The sequence below is a fragment of the Aethalodelphis obliquidens genome, unplaced genomic scaffold (assembly GCF_003676395.1).
Source record: "Aethalodelphis obliquidens isolate GAN/ISIS:26980383/991018 unplaced genomic scaffold, ASM367639v1 scaffold98, whole genome shotgun sequence".
NCBI lineage: Eukaryota > Metazoa > Chordata > Mammalia > Artiodactyla > Delphinidae > Aethalodelphis > Aethalodelphis obliquidens.
This window is the reverse complement of record NW_020838042.1, coordinates 988,284-999,337: the sequence shown is the minus strand read 5'-3', so window position 1 is coordinate 999,337 and position 11,054 is coordinate 988,284. Positions and strand designations below refer to the sequence as shown.

At 44.8% G+C, this 11,054-nt stretch overlaps 1 protein-coding gene across 9 annotated transcripts in view; it reads left to right on the top strand.

Moving 5' to 3' along the window:
- Positions 1 to 11,054, top strand: part of DMD (dystrophin) — a 2,234,319-nt gene that overhangs the window by 2,120,606 nt on the left and 102,659 nt on the right. For all 9 annotated transcript variants that reach the window (XM_027096086.1, XM_027096084.1, XM_027096085.1 and 6 more), the window contains one exon: positions 10,651 to 10,852. In XM_027096086.1, coding sequence (XP_026951887.1) covers positions 10,651 to 10,852 — 202 coding nt within the window. The remainder of the gene's footprint in view (positions 1 to 10,650; positions 10,853 to 11,054) is intronic.

Genomic DNA, 11,054 nt, shown 5'->3' with positions numbered 1-11,054 from the left:
TGGAGCGGCTGGGCCCGTGAGCTATGGCTGCTGAGCCTGCGCGTCCGGAGCCTGTGCTCCGCAACGGGAGAGGCCACAACAGTGAGAGGCCCGCGTACCACACACACACACACACAAAAAGCCTTTATGGACACCCTGAGAAAAAGTGAAGGGACAGTTTCAAAGTCATATATTTAGTCATGTGACAGTGGAAGAATGGGTACCAATGAGTTGTGGGGTTTGCTTGAAGAGGTGGTATCTGTGACACGTGAGTCCAGAAGGGTCAGTAGAGCTCACTCCAGAAAGAATGTTCTCATCAGAAGGCAGAGCATGTGCTGAGGCGTGAGGTCCAGAGATGCCGTCAAGAACTGAAAATACTGCGGCTAAAGCACAGGAGCTCCAGGGAGGGACTGTGGTAAAATATTTGGCTGGAGGAGAAGCAGGAGGCAGATTGGGAAAGGCCTTTTAAACTTAAAGAGTTTAGAGGTCAGTGGGGAGCCTTGCAATGGGATGGCACGATGGAATTGTCATTTAGAAGGATGACTCTGGCTGTGGAATAGAGCCTGCACCCTGGCGGTGGTGTACACCTGCTGGGGGAGAGACTTGGTGAGCAGTTTCAGTCGTCTAAACCAGCAGTATGGTGGCCTGAATTGGCAAAGGAGGAATGGAGATAAGTGGGGAGAGTTGAAAAATACGAGGTGGAATGGATAGGGCTTAGTGATGAGTTTGATGTGCTAGGTGAGGGGGAATCAAGGAAGATAACTGAGGTGCTCACCTGGGGGGAGTGGCGGGCGTGCCTCGGCAGAGCTGAACATAGAGCTGTGGCGCTCAGGAGAAACATACGGGCAATGTTTAGGAATCATAAGCGTGCAGGTGCTCGGGGAGTGTAAAGTAACAAGAAAACAGGATTTAGGACAGGGGGCGAACAAGGTACAGAGGGGACCGCAAAGGAAGACTCAGAGAAGGTATAGTGGTACCTACTGCATGGGCAGAAAGAAGGGGCCTGCCACCGGGGTCAGACGTTGCTGGGAGGTCAGGATGAGGTTGGCAAAAGTGTCCGTTGGATTTAGCAACAAGGAGGTCCTTAGTAACTTTGGTGAGGTTTTAGAGGCACGGTGGAGGTGGTGAAGTGGGCTTCAAAGTAAAGCAAAAGTGGGGATGTGAAGACAGTTGAGACGATTCTTGGAGAAATTTAGTTGTGAAGGGGAGGGGAGACGGGCGGTAGTTAGCTGGAAGGGGCTGAGGAGTTAATGGAGTGCATGTGCACATAGGTTGAGAGACGCTTGAGTCTGTTGAAATGAATATGAGAAGTGGGGACAAAATTGTAGTTGCTGGCTCAGGAGATACTAAAACATGTGAGTTCTCAGAGGAGAGGGGAAGGTAATCCGGAGGCCAAGAGAAGAAAGGGGACGCCTCTCCTCCACTGTAAGGAGTGGGGCTGAGGAAAGGATCTGGGCCGGGCTAGGTAACTAAGGAGACCTAGTGGGAAGCGGGCGAGGGATGCCCGCGGGGAGGGCTCTGTTTTTTGTGTGAAGGTGGAGGAGAGGTCCTGTGCTGCAGCTAATGGCAGAAGGGGATAGAGTCGAGGTTGGCCTTAACCTCTGTGGAGAAAGGGAGAGCTATTTTGAGAAGCAGCATCGTGGAGCCCAGAGTCTGCTGAGCGGTTTACGACAGCACCAATCCGCAGGGGTGTTTCTCCAGGCACAGCCAGTAGTCAGGAACCGGATGGTTCTGTCCCAGGTGGGCAGAGGCCAGCCGGGCAAGTGAAGTAGGGATTTGGGCCAAAGAGTGGTTAAGTGGTTGGAGTGCTGTCCGTCGAGTCTGCATGGGGTAGGAGAGGCTGTGAATTTGGGTGGAAGCTGGTAATTAGGAGGTAGAGGGATCGAGAGGCCAAGTGTTCAGGGAGGTAGAGGAAGAGATTGTGCGGAAGTGACTGGAAAGCCAAGAAGTTGTGGTCAGACAGCAGCAAAGCTAAACGTTATTTCAGAAGCGGAACAGTTCGGCTGGCTAGGTCTAGGATATGACCATTTGCGTGGGCGGCAGAGGCGGGCTAGATGTGAATTTCCATGGAGATGAAATAGGAAGCTAATGAACTGAGAGGCTAGAGTGATGCACGAGTCCTCGCTGCCAAGGTTGAAATCACCCCGAATTGGGCCAGAACTGGGGAAGAGCAGAGGGCTGTGGCCCCTGGCTACCAAATCTTCAGCAATGAAGGCGTCTGATGCAGGGGGTCTGCAGAGGCTAGCAGTAAGATAGTCAACTGGTGTTGGCTCATGTGTGGTTTTCTACGTGGAGATGGAGAAGACATGGCCTAGAAGTGAAATTATTTGGAAGGAGAGAGTAGGCTTTTCCTCCTTATCTTGGTCTCTCCAATGCTGAGCACAAAGCCTGGCGCAGAGGAAGGGCTTCATCTGTTTTCAAGGAACGGATGCATGAATGAAAGTAAATTCAGGCTTCCATTTCCGTATCGCTTATAGTCTGAAGCTGTCATTTTTCAGCTCTATAGCTGCCAAGTGGTTTTTAAAGGACTCCCCAGGCCTAGGATTTCCTTAGGCACCTGTTAATGTACCAGAGCCGGAAAGAGGCAGTTTGAGATGGAGTGGAGTCAGAAGGCTGGATGGAGAAGGTCTTCTGCCTCTTCTTCTTCTTCTGTCCCCACCCCATCCCAGAGGCAGTGCCTTCCATTGAGAAAGGGGCAGTTAGGAAACGTGCTATAGTACATAGAGAGATGTAAAAGTGAGATACAAAAAGTTCAGAAGAGATAATCAGCTGTTCCAGGTTATACTATGAAAAAGCCTCCAAACTGACTACATTGGAAGACCCCTTTCCATAATGTTCCTTTTGACCTTGGATTTAGGCATTATTCAGTTCTCCTCCTGTTAAAAACTCTTTCTCTTCACATATGTGTCTCATTGTCTGTTATTTCAGTGTATGTTAACATTTCCAATAAACGTTGGAAAAACAGGGGGATTTGATATTATAAAACGTTTTGGCCATGGGCACTTACAACCTTGTAATAAAGCTAAGCTCTGAATGTAGCCTGTAGAATTTTCACTTTTAAACAGATTTGAAATCTCAGCATTTCCTTTCTAAGCATGACTTTGCTCATATTTGAAAAAGGTTTAGGTACAGCAAAATTAGGGTGTATTTATCTGAATTAAGTACTCGATTCGATTCTCAAGAATGGTAGGAGGCTTCCACGTGTAGTATGAATATAGAATGAAGAGTTCACCTATCCTTTTATTATTGAAAACATGCGTGGTCACATTACTTAACCAACTGTTCAGTAAGTGATTTCAGAATTTCCTCTTAATTTTAGATTTGCTCCGGCCTTTTTGTCATTTCTGTGCCTGTAAAGCCATGATAAAGAGCTATTGTCTGTGGTACAGACAAACAGAACTTGTCCTGGCTACCTTTTCCAACTGAAGGTCGTGTCCACTAACTCTTACTTTAATGAAAATTAATGACGTTATCTCAGAGATTTCCTGATGCCAGTAAAGAGTTTGAATTACAGATGCCTTAGGAAATATGCCATGCTACCGCCGCTAAGCACTTGGTCTTTTTCACTTTTTTCACTTCACTATCGAAGCTTCAGCACTGCAGAAGCCTGAATACCACAGTTTTATCCACTATAGAGGATTTGCGATTTAAGTCTAGAGCATCACCATTGGCCTATAATGTCCCCAGTTTGTAATCCGTTTAATGTTGCATGACTCCATACTGCCTTTCAAGGCATTGTGAATGAAAATTAAACGCGACAGAAAAGCAGAGACAAAGAGGACCTCTGGGTAAGAAGGATTTATAAGCCGGTTCGTGTGGCTGATACCCCACTGAAAGTTATGAAGAAGATAATCTAAGCTTTTTCCTTCTCCGGCTGTAGTTCTCATGAACATCCTATAGGTTTGCAGCTTCTAAAATTAAAAATATAGCCAACTTCTAAGAGCAGAAATAAAAATGCACTTAACAAAGCCCATGTATTTAGTTTATTAGTGTGTGGTGGGTTGGAGAGAGCCCAAACCATAGGGCTAAATATACTGCAGTTGATAAATGTGACAGATGTTCTGCAAACAGGAAGTATAGAACAATTTGCTTCTGTTCAGCAACTAAATCACACAGTAGAGAAATTTTGTACAGCCTGGAGTTGTCTGAATAGAGGCACCATGGCCAGACTCATCCTTACCGTGCCACACGCACCTCACCTTTTGTGCTTGCACTGAAAGGTGGCATCGGATAGCGTTTGGTCACTAAAGAAGGCTCACAGGACCCACGGTAACATTGCTTACAAATCTACAGTCTCTTACAGGCAAAGATTACAAGAAGGCAACAGGGTTACAGTATGCCTCCACAGCCACCAGCTACCTCAACAGCAAGGGGACCCGAGGGGCCAGTGTAATTATTTGTCCCTTCCCCGCAAAAATCTCCTTTTCCCGTATACCATTATATTATTTTTCACGTAGGTTGGAGGCCAGGTCTCTGTTATTTCAGAATTCAAAACATCTTGAGGAAGAGGCAGACTCGTTTTCTCCACTTACATGGTTTGATGGGTATCGGTGCCCCAAGAGAGGGGTCCGGTAACAGGAGGCATCTCTCTCCCAGGGGGAGCAGTGTAGTCCTGTTCGAAATGTGTCCAGTACCCACGAGTTGCTCGCTAAGGGAAAGGAGGGTGGGTTCTCAGTCGTGCTGCTGAGGCTGTTAAGGAGGACCTTGTAGGTTCCATTCTCGGGTTATCGTTGGTTCCATTTCTAGTTGATATCCTCTTTTCTCCTGGAATTGGATTCCCTTGATGTGTTCTTTTTGCACTAGGCGGTCTTTTCCATCGGTTTCTCTTTTCTCACTCAAAGCAGATTCTACCTTGCCAGGTGGTCCTCGCCCAGCTCCTAATTCTCCTAAGATTCTTTTATTTCAAGCAGTCCCATGCTCTTTGGCCCACCAGACATGTTGTTGCCAATGTGTACTAACGTCTTTACTATAACTAGGAAATACAATTGAGATACAGAAATGTTGAGTCTCCCAGGCAAACATCGTAGGAATAGTAGTCACTCCTAAGTGAACTTTGGTTCGGGTATGCCACAGAAATACCTATAGCCGTCCACAGCAGATTTCAGGCTTTTCAATCTCAGGGAAGTAGGCCCACCAAATTCAACTTAGCTTTTCCTTAATGATACAAGCATCCCGATTTGTAGCTTTCCTCACACACTAACGCTAGCTTTTTTTTTTTTTTTAAACACAGAATATTGTGACAGATGAGGCATATACCATATAAACTTTCTACCACATACCCAATACCTTTTGTAATCCTTCATCATCACAATTAATGACCATGCCGTGTTCATTCAGATTATTATAAATCAGTGTTCTCCAGATGTGACTGGGTAAATATTCCCACAGGGTACTTTCCAAAGCCGGTGCTTAATGACAGATGTATCCTGTGAAACAAGCGCCAAAAGCCATAACCACTTTAATACCGCTCCATGGAGTCTCGGTCACAGTCAGGACTCCCACCTCTTCACCCAGTGTGTTCGATAGATTGGCCAGCTGTCCCGCTCAGTTCTTGGCTTTTTAAAAGGGCATCTGAGGCGTAGCCAAGGGAGCATGTTATTCTCTTATTTTAAGCCTCTTTCTAGGCACCAGCATTATGTTAGATTTTCCCTTTTTAACACGCATTTGGTGGCTTTCTTCCCTTCGGCAACAATCTTATCTTTCTTCCTTATTGCTAAATTTCCATCCGAACTCTCTCCCCCAACAAAGAGTATATCCCCTGGGTTCAGCCACTGGACTTGTCCATATTTAGCTGGTAGCAAGATAAGACATGCCTGGGCTTCCCCTTTGCCTTCCCCTTCTGTTCCCAATTTTTGATAAGGGGTCACATTGGTTCCATACAGGAAAATGGGACTGTCCTGTCCACTAGGCAACAAAACATGTGTGACGGTCAGCCCCAGTTAGGCGAGGTGTGAGAAAGGGGTAATCCAGTCCGTCAGTCCCTGTGGAATTCTTGCACTTACCTTTCAACTAGGTAAGGTATTGTTTGGGGATATTACCAGCCTTTGAGACTCTTAATTGTAGCCCCAGTCCAGGGACTACTAGTATGGCACTGAAAAAGAAAATTGTGGTAAAGTAGGGAACACCTGTAAGTTCCCCCACTTGAATTATCTTTTTAATTGTAATTGGTCTCTCAGGTGTCGCCCATTTATCAAAAAGTGCTAGTTCCCAGGTTCCTTTAGTTGGAACTCTACCTGCAGGCCAGAGAGGGTGAAGCTCAATGGAAGAAGGTTCTGAACTTATTTGAGCTTTTGCTCCCGCAACCAAGGAATTGAATTTTTAGCAGACTTACCATCCGTTTGCTGTCCCCTTCTAATCCATTCCGTTAGCTCCTGGAGTTCAGGTTCTACCATTTCCAGTTTCCAGTAGAAAGTTGTATTACTGATAACGAATTTCAAAGCCTGCGCTACTTCAAACCAAGGGTAGCTTGGCAACTAGCATCAATGGTTTATTTTCATCCCTTTTATTAGAATCATCTTTTTTTCCTTTTAAAATAATGCCTTCCCCGTATTTTCAGCTAAGAATGAGTTGGGGTCTTCTAAACAATCTCCGTTCTGGCACCGATCGCTCCGGGGATGATAGTTAAGCTCAACAGCTGACGAGGACTCACAGAACCCAGATGACAGTCCTTACAAATCTACAGTTCCTGACTGTAGAAAGGAAAAGCTTGCAGTACAGCAACAGCATTAAAACAAGGATATGCGTCACAGCCACAGGATGCCTTCCAGCATGGGGTCTGGAGAGGCCAAGCGCAAGGTCCAAGTGCCCTCTCTGTACCGGGGCCACAGCAGGACGCACTGTATCTCTTGGATCAAGAGCCGCCAGTGTGAGCACACACCACTTTAGAAACCAGGGAGCACTAATTGGAGTCTCAGCCAGGATTGCGTTTAGCTGCTGGTAATCTGGACGTCTTCTTCTTACGTAGCCAGTCCCAAACCCAGTGGCCTCCCTGAGACCAGGTCAAAATGCCTAATGTTATTGCTAGCAGCAAACAACTGTGATAACCTCTAACTCATGGCTACCCATAAACACACTGAGTCACTTCTTTTCCTTGCTTTGATCAGAGGGTCTACCTTGTGTGGCTGTTTTAGCAAAACATCTCTTGCCAACTTCAGCACCTCTGGAGTTAACCCTCACAGCAAAAATAACTACAGCAAAGTGCTTGACTTTCTTGCTGGGCAAAGATTTGCTTGGAAGGTCCTTCAGCCTGAAGCGTAAGCTGCCTGTAGAATGATGTGATGTCCACAACAGCCTCCTCTTTCCGCAGACGCCTTCTGCTGCCTGGGCCAAAAAGTCAGCAGACACATAGGAGTTATCCCACCCTTAGCCACCCGCCCCTGTCTGTGTCTGTACTAATTAGGTTACAGGATTGTTTATATTGTTAACCTGGGGTATCCAGGTTGACCCATGGGATGAGCCCAGGGTTGTGTGGGCACCATCGGGCTTATTCTAGCCAACATTTTGGTGCTTCTTTTTTCTCCCAGTATTACTGCTAGTAGAGAATGCGGGGTGGTTTTCTTTTTCTGTACAGCCTGTAAGGACACCTTCTGCCGCCCGCCTTTCTGCTTTTCAGTACATACCTCCGTGTGTCCTGCCGTAATACCCAGAGCAGGTCTCCTCCCGTCCAGTCTCAGTTTTCCCGACTGCAAAACGATTCTGAAGGTGCTTTTGAGTTCTCAAAGCCTAGGATTCTGTAAAAGACCAAAAAAAAAAAAAAAAAAAGCCATCTGAGCTCCTCACTTGTGGCGTATGAGGAAAAGAACAGAGTTAGCATTTGAACCTGGGATGTCGAGAGGATGAGTAGGCACACCCAGCACCTCGGGAATCATCCACCCCATCCCATCCCATCTCCCTTTCCTGCTTTTCGTGCTTAGCAGAGAGGGTCCTGGAGAGCCGGTCGTTTTTTGTCTTGTCCCCCCTCTTTCACCCCACACCCCTGATGCATGAGGGGTCCCACCACATGCTCTCTCTTCTTCAGTGGCGTCAAAACCTATAGCATCTTCTGTCAAAATAATTTTTGAAAGAGAGGGTCTATTAGAACATACTTGGGTTTTTATATAGCTTTAAAATGTATTCCCTAGTGAATACACTAAAGGAGAGAGAGATTTTCTCCTAAATGGAAATTCCTAGCTTGAGGTAAAAGGGTAGTTTTACAAAATTGTGTCTGCTGGTCGCTTGTTGAGGCTTCTAGAAGCAGCTAATCATTATGCTTAGTGTTTCATCAAAGAATCGCAATGTATTCTTTAAGATGCTCGTCTTGAACAGTTAAGTGTATGTTTGTGGGGCAATGACATCGTCCCTATTGATTTTCTCACCTCTTTTCAAGTCCATAGTATCGGCTATATACACCTGAATAGGAGTCTTTTCCAAATGGTGGCACGATAGTGAAATTCTGTTTGATATGTTTGTTTTGGGAAGATGAGCTCTCCAGTCTTCTGTGATGGACCATTCTTGTGTTTAACCACATTTGGTTTTAGCAGAGCGCACTGCACAGTATTTCTCTCCCAACTATGTCACCTCCCGCTCCTGTTATTTCAGAGCAATTGCTTTGCGCCCCTCTGGAGCTATTTATGCTCCCAATTTCCTGTTCTGTGTGTTACCCGTTCACCTGTACGGAGAGAAGAGTAGGCCCAATAACAAATTCATGCCATTTTGCTGTCGGTTATTTGTTTCCATCACACGGGGAAATTAGACTCTTCATACAAAAGTGAATCTAAGAATTCTCACTTGTTGGTTCTCCTATCCTTGGATATAAAGCAAAAAATGTATAATGATTACAGCAAAGTAACAGAAAGAAAATACTAGAAAAACTTCAAACCACCCATCACTTCCTTCAATATATAAAGAAACACGTTGGGAATGTTGGTGTTTGGAGGAAATCTGCTCCTCTCTTCTGCTAATGTAGATGGGGTGCTGCATCCCTAAACGTTCTCATTACCTACACCTGAAAACGTGTCGTCAGAGAAAGTCAGGCACACAGCAGAGAGGATTGAAAGTTGGAGTCTTCTGTCTCTGCATGTCTCTCTGGTCTCCCATACAGTCCCCACTCGGCCTTCCCCTCCTCCTGTCCCCCTGCCCACTTGTGTTGTTATGTTTTTAAATTCTTTATTCTTTTTCCTTCCTACCTCCCTTTCAAATCAAGGTACATTCCTTTCTGCCACTTGAAACAAAGTCTTGGCTTCAATGTAAAGAGGTCATTCCTTTATCTTTCGAGTATTTTTAAGCAAAAGGAGTGGGGGCTTGGCTTTGATAGGATGAGTGCTGGCCAGGGTATTTTAAGAAAACTGGTCCATGGAAACAGAGAGGTTTACTCACTGGGATAAAAGACAAAGGAAAAAAAAAAACCTCCTGCTTCCACCCCAGGTCTCCTTCATGCTTCCAGGGAAACTTCAAAAGGTTACTATTTTCCTTTTTGAAAAGAGGAAAACATGCACTACAGAGGTATTAACCTACATAGGTATTAACCACCATTTTTGGGGTTCGTCCTTAGCATTTAATTAGAAGTAGCCACAAATAGTAACAAGTAAAATGCTTTAAAGCCTTAAATTTGCATCTGTTTAGTATGGGGCAAGCTGTTTACTGATTGGGATGGTGGTGTTTATCTGCAGTTACATTTATAATTGTGTTGCCTCCCCCCCCGCCCATATGTGAGAGATTTACTTAATTACCATTGATTCTTACTCTCAAAGGACTGAGAATTCAGATCAGAGCTTGGATGTATAAGGTGTTATAAAAGCAATGTTGTTCCGTTTCCAATTTGGCTAATAAATTGGCTTTACAGAAAAGCATCTTTCTGTGACACTTGGGAGTAAACCTTATGATTTGCTGATGTTGGGCAGTGTTGAGGCTTCACTTTTGATAAATGTTTGTCTTTCAGTATATGATTAAATACCACCTCAGATCACGGGAACCTCCACCCCCCCAAAAAAACTTATAAAGTTCTTAGCGGACTTGAAAAGTACATTGTAGACTATAATTTGAAGGTGAAAGGAGAAATAAGTGAGCCTTGTATCTGAAAACTGGATAGCTGATGCATTTATTTTAGTTTGCCTATAGAAAATTTTAGTGAAGTTGATTATTTTTTCACCTCGTGTTAATGTAGCAGAGAGATTAGGAGGTGACTGATATTTCAAGGAGGAAAACGCTTAACGATTATAAATGCATAGCTGGAAATAAGAGTTTACACAACCCTAACCATGCAGATTAATCAAACTGACCTTCTCTAGTACTAATACGAGAAGGTATTCTCAGAAACTCTTCGAAAATCTCTAGTAAAACAGTTTTTTTTCTTTCTAATTCAGGTGGAAATGACTGTGTTCCTGTAGAACACTCTAGGTCCCCTTAACGCTCAAATATTTCCTAATAGTTTAGGAATGGGAACTGTGTCTTCATCCACATCTTCACCCAGTGCCAGTGGGAGTTAAGGACAGTCTCAGAGCTTGAGGACTCATCACACTTACCAAACTTAGAGCCGAGGGGTGAAAAGAAAACCCTTTAATAAAAGAGGGTAGGGTTCGGGTTTGCTGTTTACTAACGGGTACAAGCCAGTCCTACCAGGATTGTCAAAAAGGAAAACAGTGAAAGAAGGCTTTTCCCCCTTGAATCACCTGTGATTTTATGTGGCTCTTGCAGTGGATCTCCTGAGCCTGTCAGCTGCATGCGACGCCCTGGACCAGCACAACCTCAAGCAAAATGACCAGCCCATGGACATCCTGCAGATCATTAATTGTTTGACCACTATTTATGATCGCCTGCAGCAAGAGCACAACAATCTGGTCAACGTCCCTCTCTGCGTGGATATGTGTCTCAATTGGCTGCTGAATGTATATGACACGTACGTATAGCAGGCTTTCTCCAGACTATACCACTGGACACTTAGTCTACAGAACGGTGACGGTGTAATTAGCATCACAGCAGGGCTCCAGTCTAGAAATATGGTACTCAGGATGAAAGTTTCATGAAGCCATGTGACCTAATGCTATCCCCGTGATTAATCATTTTTTCCTTTTTTTTGTTTTTTTTTTTTTTTTTTTTTT